The sequence below is a fragment of the Schistocerca piceifrons genome, chromosome 2 (genome assembly GCF_021461385.2).
Source record: "Schistocerca piceifrons isolate TAMUIC-IGC-003096 chromosome 2, iqSchPice1.1, whole genome shotgun sequence".
NCBI lineage: Eukaryota > Metazoa > Arthropoda > Insecta > Orthoptera > Acrididae > Schistocerca > Schistocerca piceifrons.
Window position 1 is genome coordinate 610421530 of NC_060139.1, and position 18116 is coordinate 610439645.

The 18116-nt window shown below is 37.7% G+C and overlaps 1 protein-coding gene across 2 annotated transcripts in view; it reads right to left on the reverse strand.

The window, feature by feature from the left end:
* Positions 1-18116, reverse strand: part of LOC124774869 — a 193836-nt gene that overhangs the window by 54157 nt on the left and 121563 nt on the right. For both annotated transcript variants that reach the window (XM_047249516.1, XM_047249517.1), the window contains exon 12: positions 4469-4626. In XM_047249516.1, the coding sequence (XP_047105472.1) occupies positions 4469-4626 (158 nt within the window). The remainder of the gene's footprint in view (positions 1-4468; positions 4627-18116) is intronic.

The following is an 18116-nucleotide window of genomic DNA, read 5'->3' on the forward strand; positions in this document are numbered from 1 at the left end:
ACTTCAAAACAGGTGTTCTGTAACACAATAAAGAGTTCATCACATGGCAAACTTTTGTTATCAATACTTTACACATAACAAATATAACAACTGAAATATGGTTAGCTTATTACAACTGATTATGGCATGAGCTCCAGTCATATCATAACAAGAAATTCTTAGGTAGGTTGAATTCACAATTACATGATGATAGACATCATGAAAGATTTTTGGAATACTAATTACAAACGACATTCTTCATTTATATAGACAGTTATATGAAACAGGGTGTCGGGACAACACTGTTAAGAAACTTTTGAGGGGAAGTCAATCTAAGTATAAAATAATACGGCTGTCATACGTTAATGTAATATAATGTAAAGAATCTTTGGACTCTGGGTGCTGGGGTCCCACTGGGTTGAGTAGCAATCTTGGCTGGGGTGAATTGTGGGAGTTCAGAAGAGGTGTAGTATAGGGCAGGCTAGGAGAAGGATAGCAGGTTGTGCTGGGAGAAGATGCTGTAATACTGCCTTTGGAGTGTGCAGGGAAGTGGTAGGGACAGGGTGGTTGGCTACTAGGTACATCATGAGGAAAGGGGGGAGAGGAGAGAAAATGCAAGGGTCTCACTGAAGCCTTTGCAGGCCAAAATTACTCTTACCACCTTGTCCAAAAATATATCTACCACACCTTAACTCCACAGACAACAACATAATGTAACAGACTGAGAAAAATAATAGTATATAACACGATCCATACTTTTAGTGCATTACCCTATATCAATTGCTGAGTACTTTACAGTCTTCTAACTTCTGTTTATATTCTGTCACTCATTGGTTAATGCAGTATGTGCTTACAAATGCTGCCAAAAGTATTTTGCAACCCAACTATATTGAATAAAATTAACAACAGGATAACATCACATAGCTTAAAAGTAGTTACTATAAAGTGGTGGAAAAGATAGCTATACTAGATTATTTAACCTTCATACAAAATCATGTAAAAATGTTAGGAGCAAAAATAATTATGTAATTAAAATATAACTCAAAGTTTTCAGAAGTCATTGTTTACAAAATATGTTATGTTAAAATTTCATATAGAAAATGCATCTCTCAAAATATGTTTATGTCAAACACATTTGTATATTTTGTAAAGCTAATGTTGCACCTGTTGTGAACTGATAATTTTCCATTATAAGTCAATTACTGTAAAGGTTTCTATAATCAATTTATACATTTCCAGTGTTAAGGTATTATTTACAGCACAGCAGATGTGTTCATGAAATTAGCGTCTGTTTACTTTACAGTTAGCACAGCAACTGTGTTCATGAAGTTAGCATCTGTTTAGTTTACTGTTAGTTCCAAGTTAGTAGCAGATAATCAGGGTTGCAGTTTTTGTAAAAAGATATTTGGAGTTTATTAAATCAAAGTCATGACTAGGAAATTTAAGTGTCATTTAATTTGAATATCGACATTTTCCCACATATAAAAATCTGGGAAACAATAGCAAGCAGGTACTGAAACACATTGTCAATGAGAACTGGACAGAACAAATACTCCCACATACCCACTGACTAGACACAAAGGAGCACCCCCATGTGACTCAGTACCTCCCAGCACTAGAGCGACTGAATCACATTCTCCACCAGGGTTTTGATTACCTCTTGTCATACAATGAAACAAGAAATATTCTCCCCCCTACTCTCACAGTGGTATTCCTGTTCCCACCTTATCTATGTAATATCCTTATTCATCCATGTTCAAGCCCTGCTCCCAACACTGCACCCCAAGGCTCATACCCCTGAAAATAATTATATGCACCAAAAGAAAGGATAAGTTGTAGGACTGATGCTTCTCACACATTATAAAGGTTCAGGTAAACTACCTTCATCAAGATGAAGCATCATTGCACTAACACAAGAATGCTGCAAAATTTTCTATATTACTACGATTTAAGGTGCATAGTGTGTGTCACAGTGGTTAACATTGGTGGCTGTCACACTGCAGACAGTTGAAACCTGACCACCAACAAATATTTGTAATTTATTATTTTTCCTTTTTCAAACATTATTGTAATATCTTATGCTTGTCTTGTTTTTATATTCTGGATCATTCAATGTTTTATATAAATACTAGTATTCTGGAATATTCAATGTTTGTGTAAGTAGCTGCACTCTCCATACTGGAAGACAGTTCTGCTCCAACTGTATATTGACGTCAGTAATAAAAGCGTTTTCAGTTCTAAGTGTTGTGGTTCATTGACAAGCACCTTCAGATTTGGAACCGATTATGGTTTCGATGGTACACTATCTCAGTGTGGGGTAATTGAGATGATGTGAGACCTAGTGCTGCACTCTTGGCTGCTAAAACTTCCCAACACAACAGCCAGCAATCGTTTTCTTGAAAAAGTGGATGGGGTATTTAAGAGAACAAGTTCTCATTCAGTTTTAACAATAGACTTGGATGAGCTGGCCACACTGAACATATGGAATATTGTTAAAGTAACTAAACATACTTATAATAAATATTTAGTAATTTCTTGCATTGTTGCAAGTGTACTGAGTTAGAAATATAACTGCATTGTTGCAAATACTGAGATGTCTACATCAACTAAACTAAATTGTTTATTTAGTTCACTGATCACAGTTAGCAAGACAAACATGGCTCAGCAAAGTCAAAAACCCATGTGATCATATTTTAATATGACTAAATGTCGAACATTAAATAACCTTTGTATTCCTTAAAACATAAGACAGCATAGCAAAGTGTGACCTCATCCGTAGGAATAAGTTTCTGCAGGATTGAAGAACCGAATTTCATAAGAGATAAACAAAATGAAATATAAAGTGGGAATGTAGTACTCTCATGGAGAAATTACTGTACTGGTGTCCACACGAACTCAAAATATTTCATAGATTTTGTTCTAAACAATTCGTTTTGTTTTGTTTCAGGTGCTAATTAATTATCAGAAATGACTACAAATCCAGAGAGAGCCCAACACATAGTTTGGTATGCTGAAATGAAATCAACATTCCTGGTTGGTTGGTTTGTTTGGGGAAGGAGACCAGACAGCGTGGTCATCGGTCTCATCGGATTAGGAAAGGATGGGGAAGGAAGTCGGCCGTGCCCTTTCAGAGGGACCATCCCGGCATTTGCCTTGAGTGAACATTCCTGTCCAAAGATATTTCTGACATGAATTTGAAATTCAGCCAAAAGACATCAAGACAATTAAGGCTTCGTATGACAAGTTTGTAGCCAATGGAAGTGCAAATAGACAGGTCATGCATAAAACACATGTGTGGTACAGGAGAAAAGAAAGATTTCCAAAAGAAGCACATGAAGGTCAGTTCGTCAACTGTCATGAGCACTAAGTATTTCTCAATCAACAAGTCACCAGCTACTGCACAACAGTTCACCAGCTACTGTGTAGACTTCACTTGCATTCTTACAAGTTCAAATTTTGCAAACACTGAAGTGAAATGACGTGCAGCTTCACCAACAAATTTGCTGTTGAGATGCTGGACCAGTCTGGGCAAATCATCAACTATCTAGGAAATGTTTTCCCTGAAAAAGCAAGTTTCCAACAGGTGTGATGGTTAGTTGGCACAACATTCTCATCTGGGGTTCAGACACCCCCACCCCACCTCCAGTTTTTGGGAATATGACAGAGATGGAGGCCACAATATCTGACCTTCTGACATTATTCATTTTTGCACATGCAACAGCAATCCACTCATTAAATACAAAAACACTGCTAGCTGGATAACCAAGATTTCATGATTGTCAAATCACTGAGCCTACCAAATCATGAAAGCATCCAAATTCTGTCGAAATTACTCCCAAAAAGACCAATAAGTAGTTTTTTTTTTTAACTCAATGAGAAGTAATGTACTTGGTGAAGAGGAACATTTGTGCAAAATATTAGGAGATTTTTTCCTTAGTAATGTTGAATAAGTTTATGTACAATTATCTGTTATTAAACCTTAAATACACAAACAAAACAAATAATTAAAAGCATTCTCATTGTACACCAGTTATCAGCTGCATCTACACCATTTGAATTTGAGACCAACTTCATTAGAAACTTTACTGATAGATGAATGGTACAGGCTTCCACACCAGTGAGAAGAATTAGATATCATAAATATAATGTCCCCTTAGGAGTCAAAACATGAGCACTCATTATTTTGATCTTTTGTGCTACACACTTCTTATATACAGAGTGAATGCTATTATTTTTGCCTCATTTTGTTTTTATTATTGGGACTTCTCTGTTGAGAGAAAGTAGCCCAATATTTAAAAAATACTCTTACTTCAGAGTAGAACATCATCACACAAATTTATCAGAGAATATTAATTTTGCTTTGCTCAAACTAATTTAAATGACTGTTTTTGTTTTTCATGCACACTGCTACAAAACTGTAAATATTAGTAAAATTACTTTTTGTGCTCTATGCACAATGATCATAAAATTTTATAACACATAAACTTACCTGCAAGTTATGCAGATCTGGTGATGAGCAATAAAGATTGCCATCCCGTGAGAACAACCACAACTGGCCTTTATCCTCATGTATGCCTTCAGCACTGACCATCTGCCATTTAATAGCTGGGTACAATAACCTCACATTCACTCCATTCCACTGATGACCTACAAGAAAAATAGTGGTTAAATGTTGTTGACTCATTTAATACCAGCAGACACACCTGTCATGCTGTTCTTTACAGTTATCTAATGCTCTGCTTTTTACAATTACTGTTGTTATCACCACGACCACCACCACCACCACCACCACCACCACCACCACCACCACCATCCACATCTATATCCATACTTCACACGCTACCTTGCAATGTGTGGCGGATGGTACTTTGCACACCCTGTCACTTCCTCCCTTTCCTCCTCCAGACATAAATGGTTCGCAGGAAGAAGAATTGCCAGTAAGTCTCCATTTGTGCTCAAATCTGTCTAATTTTGCCTTCATGGTCTTTCATGAAATATATGTAGGAGGAAGCAATATATTTATTGACTCTTCTAGGAACATACACTCTCAGAACCTTAACAGTAAATCACACTTTGACGCAGACTGCCTCTCTTGCCTAGTCTGCCACTGGAGTTAGTTGATCCTCTCCATGACGCTTTTCTGCTTTTTAAATGAACCTATAACAAAAGATGCTGCCCTTCTTCAGATATTCTCTACTTTCTCTGGCAATCCTATCTCATACAGATCCCATACTGACAAGGAATATTCAAGTATTGGTTGAACGAGGGTTTTTTAAGCTACCTTCTTTGTTGATGAACTAGATTTCTTGAGGATTTTTCCAATGAATCTGAGTTTGGCATCTGTTTTTCGCGTGATTAGTTGTATGTGGTGGTTCCTCATTAAATCACTCTGTACATATACTTCTAGGTATCTTATTCGAAGTAACTGCTTCCACTGATTGTTCTGCAATCATGTAATCATACTATCCTCACTCCTTCACAGAATCAACACTTTCTCTCCTATCTGTTTCACCTGGTTCTCCTCAGTCCAGCATCCCACCTTCCTGTACCTGGGCCTCCATCTTTCAATAGCTCCATAAAACCTCTGTCCATATCTATCCCATTAACCATCAATTCCATAGCTGCCATACATTCCACAGTAAAAAGCTTCTCTCTCCTTCAGTCTGGTCACCCACGGACACCGCATCTGCAGTGACAAGCAATGCCTTGCCCAGCTTGCTGAGTGTCTTTCTAAGTCCTTTACAGACAGTCATTGTTCTTCAAACCTAGCCCACAAACAGAACCCCCATGCTACACCCACACATGCCCTTAATCCTCTGAGCACACCACGAACTTGCTGCAACAGAGCATGACCCTAATTACTCAATATCACTGTGGACTGGGACAACTAGTTATTCTTCTCTAGGACTTCAACAACTTACCATTGTACCCAGGAGTGAAGAAGATCCCACCCACAATCCTTGCACTCCTCTCAAAATAGAATTCTGCCACCCACCTACCCTACAAATGATCTTGGTCCATCCTTATGCCACAACCACTTCCTACCCCTTGTCACGTGGCTCATACCCATGTGGAAGATGCAGGTATTCACCCACTCATATGTACAGTTCCATCAGAGGCACTCTCTACTGCAATTGCTGCACAGCCTTTTATGTGGGCACAACCACCAACACGCTGTGCATCCAAATGAATGGCCATGATCAAACTTTGCCCAAAAATGGGATTGACCATCAACGGCAGAACATGTTGCTAAGCACAATATGCTTGACTTCAACAGATGCTACATAACCCATGCCATCTGGATCCCTCTCATACCAGCTTCTCTGAACTACGCAGACGGACACTGTTGTTCCAATCCTACAATCCCTCTGGCTTCAACAATGTCCACTAGGCCCTGTCACACCCATCTCCATTTGTGTCCTCATTCTCTCTAGGTCACTCAGTCTACACTCACACCCTGCTCTGTAAAGTATCCCTTACTCTCTATTCCATTCTTCCCACCAACGACCCCCTCCCCGGCCATCCCTCCTTTATTCTGTACTAGTTATCCCTGGAGGAGGACATTAACCAGTGGCTAACAATACTTTCAGTCTTGTTTATGTGTCTACCACTCTTGCAACATCTCATCTTTATGGGGAGGTGTTACCTTTACTCATTCCATTATTCAGAAAACCATTACGAGTTGTGTTATTTGAGTTTGTGGACACCACTTTCTGCCATGGAGAAGCTAGGGAACTACTCATATGTGTTCTGACATACATGACAATGAGTTGTACAAGGTGCCTGTTATTCAGTGGTTCACCTCAAGACATCCAGTCATCAGCATGTAGCACAGCTTGAAATGAAGATTACGGCTTAACATCCCACTGACAATGAGGTCATTAGAGAAGAAGCACAACACGAGTGGTGAAGGAAATTGGCTGTGTCCTTTTCAAATGAAACATCTTGGCATCTGCTTACAGTATTCGGGGAAATCACAGAACACCTAGGTGTATATAGCCAGGTAGGGATTTCATCCACCATTCTTGTGAATGAGAGTCCACTGACTTTGTCACTGTGCCACCCTGCTTGGTAAAACATCTTGAGTATGAGGTTCTTCTTATGTAGCTTTCTGTCATCCTCGTGACAGGAGTGTACAAGAGTCTCAGTTAGTGTACAACATACCATAGCAACTGAACTAAATGACATTGTTGTGACTGATAATTCACAAGCTGCAAGTACTTTTATGTCATTCTACAAAACTTTCTAAGTGTAGCAGCAAAAATGGGATTAAATGGTTCAGTTGTGGAAGCAACAGGATATATGCAAAATGTCATTCTACAAAACTTTAAACAACCAAAAGAAGCACCAACATCCTTCAGGGAAATTAATTAAATTTTAAAAATTGTAAATGACAAAAGCTCCCTTGGTGTTGATGGAATTTCAAACAGAATTCTGAAATCTTGTTTCAACTTAATACACAATGTCCTTAGTGATAAGTGATACATGCAAAGCATTACTGGCACAGGTTTCTTTTACAGCCAGGTTAAAATATGCCACTGTTAAACTGCTTCATAAGGAAGGTGATGGAAGGTGATATGACAGAGTTAAACAACTATCATCCAATTTCCTTATTGATATCTTCTTCCAAAATATTTTAATAAGTACTATACTCAAGGGTAGTGGAAACAAAGTTACTTAGCATATTATGAGTTTGGATTCCAGAAGTGTTGCTCGACTGAGATTACTGTTTATACATTCACTCCTCAAACTGTACAACCCTTAAATAATAAAATATTGCCCATTGGTCATTTTTGTGATCTTTCCAAGGCATTTGTTTGTGTAGATCATGTTACTCTCATAGAAAAACTCAAGTTTTATGGAAATGATGGCTTTACACACAGCTAGTTTGTATCATATTTAACAAACATAATGCAAAAGGTCATACTGAATAAATCAACTATGTCAGAAGTATAGAAAGTTTTAGTGACTGGGGATAAATCACAAAGGGGATCCCACAGATGTAAATTTGGGTCTACTCCTATTCCTTACATATGTGAATGACCTTCCACTTAACATTCAACAAGCACAATTTGTACTTTTGCAGATGACACTAAAGTAATAATAAATCCCATTAAACAGCAAGCAACAGAAGAGACGGTAAATGATATTTTACAAAGAATTATAATGTGGTTCTCAGAAAATGGACTCTCCCTAAATTTTGAAGAAACACACTATATTCAGTTCTGTACAACAAATAGAGTCGTGCCTACAAATGATGTAGCACATGAGCAGGAGTCAGTAAACAAGGTACACTGCTCCAAATTTTTGGATCTATATATTGGTGAAAATCTGAACTGGACAAAGCATATTACTGAGCTTCCCCAATAATTAAGTTCAGCTACTTTTGCTCTTCGTGTAATTGCTAATATTGGAAACAAACGAATCAGCCTCCTGACATATTTTACACATTTCCACGCAATAGTGTCTTATGGAATAATTTTCTGGGGTAACCCATCACTTAGGAAGAAAGTATTGATTGCAAAAAGGCAAGCAGTAAGAATAACATGTGGTGGTCACTCACGAATGTGATGTAGGTACCTCTTCAAGGAGCTAGGCATTTTAATTGTGTTGTCCCATCATATATATTTACTAATGGAACTTGTCATAAATAATTCATCACAATTTGAGAAGAAAACTACAGAAGACAACACTAGAGAGGAAAATGACCTTTGTTACCCGTTATTGAAGGTATCAGTGGCTCATAAATATGCAGCAACAAAAATCTTTGATCGCTCACCCAGTAACATAAAATATCCGACAGGTAGCAAATCAAGTTTTAAATCTAACTTAAAATCACTTCTCCTGGACATCTCCTCCTGTTCCATTGATGAATTTCTACTTGAAAACCAGTAGCCAGTAAAAACAAATAAATTTGTTGTTTAATTGTAACTGCATGGGAGGGACTAAAATGATCATGTGTTCTTTGATGTTAAACTAATCAAGTATACATTTTCCGTAAACTGACGGATTCTACATCATTTAGATATAAGAATCATTCAAACAATGTATGGAACATGTGACTAACTAAGAGGTTAAGCCAAGATCCACATTCTACTTAATATACCCTCACTGGAGCATGTACAAAGCATACTATTATAGACGACTGTTGTGGTGACCAGCTTAAAAAACCTTGATGTGCCAAACCTGAACCCAGTGATAGCAGAGTGAGTTTGATGGGATGCTTGTCATTTAGTAGCATCCAGAAGGCATGGTTAGTTTATAGTGCTGCAGATGCAGCAAGTGATATGATGGTCACCCTCCTCAGCTCAAATATTAACATACATCTCAATCAATGGTATATGTTACATACACTTACTTAATGACCACATGAAGTACAGGGAAAAAAATTAAAACACTGAAATCAAGATGTGTATCACAAAAAGGGCTCTGTTGTGCAGTGTGGTCTGCGAAGTTTAAAAGCTCATTATATTTACAATTATTTAAGCAAAATAATCATATTTATAAATCCCTTGTGTATAATTCTTCACCCCAATAATCAATGCAAATTTTCTGACAGGTATGGAGACAAGTGACATTCCTGCATAACTGTCAGGAGCAAAAACCAGTGCAAGGAATGCCACTGCGTGTTGTGCTACAACCAACACGAAGGGCAATGCCTGTCATTTTTGGTAATGCAGTAACTGCCACTCCAAGTACAAAATATTTGAGTATAGGACACTGATCTTGAAGCTTAGCCATTTGGCAGTAATACTATGTGTACGAGGTGCATTCAAGTTCTAAGGCCTCCGATTTTTTTTCTAACTAACTACTCACCCGAAATCGATGAAACTGGCGTTACTTCTCGACGTAATCGCCCTACAGACGTACACATTTTTCACAACGCTGACGCTATGATTCCATGGCAGCGGCGAAGGCTTCTTTAGCAATCTGTTTTGACCACTGGAAAATCGCTGAGGCAATAGCAGCACGGTTGGTGAATGTGTGGCCACGGAGAGCGTCTTTCATTGTTGGAAAAAGCCAACAGTCACTAGTAGCCAGGTCAGGTGAGTAGGGAGCATGAGGAGTCACTTCAAAGTTGTTATCACGAAGAAACTGTTGCGTAACATTAGCTCGATGTGCGGGTGCGTTGTCTAGGTGAAACAGCACACGCGCAGCCCTTCCCGGGCGTTTTTGTTGCAGTGCAGGAAAGAATTTGTTCTTCAAAACATTTTCGTAGGATGCAACTGTTACCGTAGTGCCCTTTGGAACGCAATGGGTAAGGATTACGCCCTTGCTGTCCCAGAACATGGACACCATGATTTTTTCAGCACTGGCGGTTACCTGAAACGTTTTTGGTGGCGGTAAATCTGTGTGCTTCCATTGAGCTGACTGGCGCTTTGTTTCTGGATTGAAAAATGGCATCCACGTCTCATACATTGTCATAACTGACGAAAAGAAAGTCCCATTCATGCTGTCGTTGCGCGTCAACATTGCTTGGCAACATGCCACACGGGCAGCCGTCAGCATTCGTAGCACCCACCTGGATGACACTTTTCGCATTTTCAGGTCGTCGTGCAGGATTGTGTGCACAGAACCCACAGAAATGCTAACTCTGGAGGCGATCTGTTCAACAGTCATTCGGCGATCCCCCAAAACAATTCTCTCCACTTTCTCGATCATGTCGTCAGACCGACTTGTGCGAGCCCGAGGTTGTTTCGGTTTGTTGTCACACGATGTTCTGCCTTCATTAAACTGTCGCACCCACGGACGCACTTTCGACACATCCATAACTCCATCACCACATGTCTCCTTCAACTGTCGATGAATTTCAATTGGTTTCACACCACGCAAATTCAGAAAACGAATGATTGCACACTGTTCAAGTAAGGAAAACGTCGCCATTTTAAGTATTTAAAACAGTTCTCATTCTCGCCGCTGGCGGTAAAATTCCATCTGCCGTACGGTGCTGCCATCTCTGGGACGTACTGACAATGAATGCGGCCTCATTTTAAAACAATGCGCATGTTTCTATCTCTTTCCAGTCCGGAGAAAAAAAATCGGAGGCCTTAGAACTTGAATGCACCTCGTAGAATGGAGAGCAGAGAAGTCTATCAAGTCAAAACATCCACAAGACAATGCAAGTCTTACAGTTTCAGCCTACATATCTCCAATATTTTATTACTTTGGAGAATGGACAAAAGCAAACTGACGACCACTGGTCAGAGGTGGTCTAACAACACAGGACATAAAGTGAAAGCTATGGTTAGAAAGAAAAGGATGGAAAAAACAAAAGGTGTTCCTAAGTACTGGTTTTTGGGAGGAATTAAGAGCTGTTAATTAACTCTCTGCGTGTTGGTTACCAGGTAGATAATTGACACCCATACATAGGCAGTATCATTTGCAATGGTGTCAAGAGCATAGGCACTGGACCTATAAGGAGTGGGGTCACATGCTCTTCTCGGATGAGATCAGATTCAGCCTGAGTAGTGATTATTAACACACTCTCAAATGGTGAGAGGTTGGAACACACGACGCACCAAGGAACATTGTCGAACATGATTGTTTTTGGTTGTCCATGTGTTTTTGTGTCAGAAGGTATAATACTGCAAGTGTACTGACCTCCAAATCTTTGAAGATGGCATACTCACCAGTTGATATCATAGGGACTCAGTACTCCTTGCTCCTTGTGCATCCTTTCATTTTTACAGAAGACAATGCATGACCTCATCAAACAGAGCAAGTGGAAAAACTCTTGGAATGAGAAGATGTTTCAAGAATGGACTGGCTTGTCTGTTCCCCCAACCCTCGACTAAAATCCAATAAAGCATGTGTGGGATGCATGGGACATGTAATGCAGCATGTTCACATGCACCAAAGACCATCCAGCAGTTGTCAGCTGCACTGGTGGAAGAATGAAATGCCTTACCACATGAACTCCGTACCAACCTTGTGGCCAGAATGGGAGAACATTGCAGAATATGCATTGCTGTCCTTGGTGATCACGTGTCCTGCCTTTTTGCAATATCCAGAGGACTGTCATAAACTGCAGTGACTTCAGTGTAATTATTGTCCCTAAATTAAAGTATCATTTCTGTTCATCTCATTGTGTATTCCTATCAGTTACTTTCTGTACTACACTGTAGCAGCTATTGCTATGTACAGGCCAAATTTCATTGAACTATGTTACTTGGCAGTGGCTTTGTGCAAAAGTTAATTTCATCCTAAGTTTTGTAAACCAATTTATATTACAGCTGAAAAGTCTATTACTAAAAAAATATCATGGCTGCTCAGGAAATGCTGTTAATTTTGTGGAACATTGATATAAAATTTCTTCCCTCAAAACATAATAAGCTTCATTAATAAAAAGGATGCACTTCTAATAAAAATATATGCATGTGAAACTGCAAATAAAATGACAGCAGATATGTTGCATTAATAGTAAATCACTTTTACATCATTGGAATTCAGTACAGACAGCTAGATGGGCACGCATTAATATCATACTACTCTGGGATCGATAACAGGACAGGAATAGCCACACATGTATGTAAAATTCAAAGTTAAGTCCCTGTTCATGCTGTTTGTAAGTGAAAACACACAAGCTGGTAGTACTGGCAGTTTACAAGGTATCAGAAGGCTTCACCAAACTATTAGAAAGAGTATAAATAAGATTATGCAGAATTAAATGCAAACTCATTGTTAGTGGAGACTTAAATATAAATTTATTGTGGGGCTCTTAATGTTGATTTTCTACTGAAAGTACTTACCTAAGACACATAAAATTGTTGATGTACAGCTTTTGATTATTTCCCAGTGCAAAATTCTCAAGAGAAATGAAGGTCACCAAGTAACAACCATTGGCAGATTGATTTTACAGCTAACTACCTCTAGTGACTTAAACAAAAAAAGGGACTGGTAATGATGCTTCTAAGCATTATAGACAACTATTGACAACAAAAGAAGAAGATGAATTACATTCAGATTATAAAAGAAATTGTTTTTTAATAAAACAATCATAACCAATGACTTGATCACTATGGTTCTCTACTTTATTAGATACTGGGGATAGATTAACAATGGAGAGAGAAAGGATGAAAGACTTTATTAAACATTTTCCAACAACATTTTGACTCCTTTTTCCATCTAAATCAAATGAGAGTAAAATTAAACAGAATTAGTGCCAGGGATGGTAGATGTATGGGATTAAAGTATTCTGTGCTAAGAAGAGAGAGTTCTATTTAAACCACAAGGCAAGCAGTAGTCAAGAGTTCTAACTTCATTACCAAGAGTATTGTGAAATCATACAGTCTGTTACCAAAGAAGTGAAACTAACAAAAAATTAAGTCTTTTCATCTACACAGTAGAGATACTCTGGACTACTATGAAATTAAAAATAAAAAAGTAAATAATACACAAATTTAAAAAATACAAATTGTGATGCAATTTACATTCATTCTCAGTTAACATCTGTGACAGAAATAATGACAAACAGAAATCATTGGGCACCAATTTAAATCACTGATAGTGGCAGCAAACATTACAGCCAAGCACATACACACCAGAGACTCATTTCAAAAATACAACCCCTAAAGAGATAACAAGAATGATTAGGACACTACAAACTGTTAAAAGTTTAAGCACAGTTTAAACAAAGTTTGAAAGACTTTTTGATAGGTAACTTCTCCTACTACTGAGACGAATATCTTAACAGGGACTGTTAAACCAGCTTAAGTAAAAATGTCTATTAGATTTCAGCTCTGACAGCACTTGGCCACAACATTCAAGATTAGATATTTTGTGTATGATAAATTTATTAATAGTGCATAACAATGTTTCATTCCCACAGTGTGTTAACCCTTTTAGTGCCAAATACGATCTGATCGTGATCCAGATTTTCGGCGAAAAATGCCAGTAATGATCTGATCGTGATGCCCTTCTCGTTCATTTTTTCTGTGCTTTAAGGCAAAGATGTTAGTATTTCCTAGCCAAGATGCAGAAGGAAGGGTGAACGCACTGTATATTGATCTTCTTTTCGATTGTCAGTGCAATTTGTCTATTAAAATAAATTTCTCTGTTGTTGTTTATTTACAAAATATTTTGCGGCAGCAGTGTGTTGTCAAGTAAGAAGTTGCCATTCAATATGAGTAATATGGAAAGTAGTGAAAGTGAAGATGAATTTGCAGGATCTGCAGAAAGTGAATTGGATTATGAGATGTTCGGTGGAAAGAGGACTCGTCATTTTCTTCTTCAAGTGACGATTGTGCATCAGCAAATGACGACCAATCACAACTGAATTGTAGTGCAAATACTTTTGTTGAAATAATGGATGAGGCATCAGACAATCCGCCCCCTCCACACTTTGTTTATGCAGAATTACTAGCAAACATCACACCAATTTTTTTCCCCAATTTGTTCTTTTCGCAACAGCTTCTTACGATTATGGTGACTGAGACTAACAAATACACTCACCAGGTGATTCAGTCAAAGCATTTATCACCAAATTCATGAATCAAACAGTGGCAACCAACAACTGTAGCAGAAATGAGGGCTTTTGTAGCAGTGATTTTGAATATGGGACTGATAAAAAAGCCGATGATTTTTAGTTATTGTTCAACTGATGCAAACCTGTTGACACCGCATTTTTCGCAAATGTTTTCATGCAACAGGTTTCAGTTGTTGCTGCGGTTCTTACATTTTGTAGACAATTCGAAATTTCACCCTCCTGGTCATCCATTATATGCTCCAACAGCCAAATTTCAAGTGTTGGTGGATATTGCCAACAGTGCTTTCTGTCGCCACTACACTCCACACCAGCAACTGAGTGTTGATAAAAGTCTTGTTCGGACTCGCAGCTAATCCAGTACCTCCCCAATAAACATCATCACAGGTGGGGAGTCAAATTTTGGATGGTATGTGATTCAGTAAAAGTGATGATGATAAAAACGAAATAAAAAAGAATGGTGTGGGATATGTAGTCGTCATGAAACTACTCGCTCTTGGGAGCTACGTGCAAAAAGGTTACCATGTGTTTTGTGATAACTTTTTTACATCTATTCCTCTGGCAGAAAAGCTGTATTCAGTAGGCACTTATCTAACGGGAACAATTAGAAGAAACAGAAAATTCCTGCCATGTGGTCTTCTGTCAAATTATGCCGTAGGTCAGCTAAAGTTTTTCAGCAAATCTTTTATACTTCTCTGTGGCTTCAGACAGAAGAAATCACAGAGAAACCCATTCCTCGTTATTACATCATCCTCTGCTACATCATCAGAAAAAACAATTCGCAATAGGCAGTCGGTCAAGAAACCAGATGTAATTTTTGAATATAGTAAGTACATGGGTGGCATTGACTCATCTGATATGATGACATACTGCTATTTAGATGAGAGGAGGACTGTCAAGATGCGGAAGAAGGTAGTGTTCAGCATAATTGCTAGGATGTTGCTGAATGCATATGTTTAGTATAAGGAAAGCCTAAACCCCAACGACAAACCATGGACACGACTGAAGTTTAACACCATGGTCATTTGCAAACTTTTTCAACAGTGGTTTCAGGCAAGGGCTGCAACCACAAATGCAATTGATATAAATGTACCTGCTCCAACAGCATATGATGTAAAGACTCTTACAGGGAGAAAGGAATGCTACTGCAGTGTTTGTTCTATGAAGGGTAAGAAGCGGCGTTCACAAACAGTATGCATTTGTTGCAAGAAAGGACTGTATCCTTCATGTTTTGGTCAGTATGTGTGCAAGTAGTTGTCATAACTGCAACCTCACATTTGTCAGTGATTTGTGACTGAAGAACTGAGAACATGTTCAGAACAAAACAATTTTTTTGTTATGTTCTTTTTGATTTTTTCCTCAGTGTAATAAACAATTTTGTATTCCTTTACGATGTTTTTGTTAAGGAAACTACAGAGATTCCACATATACCTGAAATTTTTGAGTATATCATCATTTGATGGGTCTCAAGAGCGAAGTGAAATCAGTTTTAATTTTTTCCGATAGACCCCATTATGAAAACAATTTTTTTCTCTGAAAATATGTTCTTTGACAATGTGTATTGCACATACTACTGTAACCAGCAGCATTCCCTAAAAATACAAAAAAAATTACATTCCTTTATGCAACAGTTTCAATTTTATTGCAAGTATGGCAGAGGTTTGCATTTTACTGTACAATCGCATCATCTTTTGAGAAAACATCTGGCACTAAAAGGGTTAATTTTGTAAATATTAGCTATTCCAGTTTACCGCATTGTATGCACCTATTTCAATAATCTCCTGACAAATGATCAGGGTAGTAATGTTATATTCAAATGTTTTATGTTATACTTTTTGACTTGTTCCACACCCATGAGAATCATCTCATTTTTTTGGATCTATGGAATGAAAACTGAATAAATATGTCAGAAAACTAACATCCATAAGAAGATAGATAAAAAAAATCAACTCACCAAGTGGTGGCTGTGGAACACACATATAAAAAATTATTACAGTTTACCAGCTTTTGGAGCCAGTGGCTCCTTCTTCTGGCAGAAGGAAGAAAGTGGAAGTAAGAGGGATGGAGGAAAAGGACCGGTGAGGTTTAGGAAAAGGGAATGAGTTCAGAAAAGTCGCTCAGAATCCCAAGTCAGGGGAGACTTACCTTCACAACCCTTCTGCCAGAAGAAGGAGCCACTGGTTCCAAAAGCTTTCAAACTAAAATACCTTTTTATATGTGTGTTCTCCTGTCACTGCTTGGCGAGTAGATTTTTTTGTCTATCCAATTAATTACATTTTCTAACACAGATTTTTTCATTGATACATCTATAACAGGAAATAAACGATCACATCTATGAGATAATTCATTCCTATCAATACTTCCAACATATTTTGTAAATGTGATGTAATAGAAATATTGAACATATTCCTTAGAAAAGCTAATCAGCTGCTTCAGTTTCGCTTTCATGATTATCCACAGACACAGCCAAAGTCTAACAAAAGATTTTGTGCTAAAGCCGAACAAATAAAATTATTCTGTTGGTGTATTTTGTTACCTTCACAATGTCTTTTTGACTATGTGAACAATAAAATTTTACTTCTTAAACTAAAATATGACATTTGCAGCAGCTCTTTTACATGGGTGTAGTATTATCTTCATAATAGAAAGCAGAGGGGCACAATGACAAACTGCACCACAGGATTAACAATAAACTAAGAAAGCAGTAGGACAAAGTATGGTGTCCTACAGGGTTTGGTAGCTGTCCAACTTTTGTTCTTAACCTACATAAATGAATGGCCAATAACTTTAAAACAGTGTCCACGTGCTGCAATGTCTGTTGGTGACACAAGGATATCAACCAAGGACCAAATAGTGACCAAATTCCAGACAGCATAAATGATAACTGAAAATGCCTACCACTGGTTCAAAGTAAACAGCATAAATGTTCATATTCTGAAATTTAAAACATATAAATTGCATATAGAAATTTAAATTAATGACTATATCATGAATATGTGTAAAAATCCTTGTGGTTCAGCAAAAAAGAAATAGTTTATATACTTGTACTCCCTGTTGTCTTCTGAAATTCTCTTTTGGGGCAGTTGAGATTAATTAAATGACTTATTCAACAAAAGTAAGCAGTAAAAAGATTGTTTAAAGCAAATGACCACAAATTGTGGAGAGTCATTTCCAGAAATCCTCAAATTTTAACACTCATTTCCCAATACATTTATTCCTAAACAGAATTTATTGCCAATAAAAATATCAGTTTTGGGTGAATATTAGTTTATCCAACCAACATACAAGACAAAAATAATTTCCATGTACAGTGAATTTTTCTCTAGGGTTTAGAGCAGGGTTGTGTAATTTGATGCAAAGGCAAGCTCCACCAAATAGAAAATTCAGAGCAGATCTTACTAACATTTTAGGTTAGGCTTTACCACGACTGTTAAGGACATTAAATGAAATAACAAGTTTACTGTTACCAGTCACTGTTTATTTATATCCACAATCTTAGTGCTATACCTCCAAAAATTTTCTGATTCTTTAGATTCACAGATAGCATTCTTGTTAACTGCTTGACACACAACAGCGTTAGATGATAACACATCTCCACCGTTACAGCTGGAGGTAATATTCTTTGATAAATATCAATCATCATCATTAAACTACC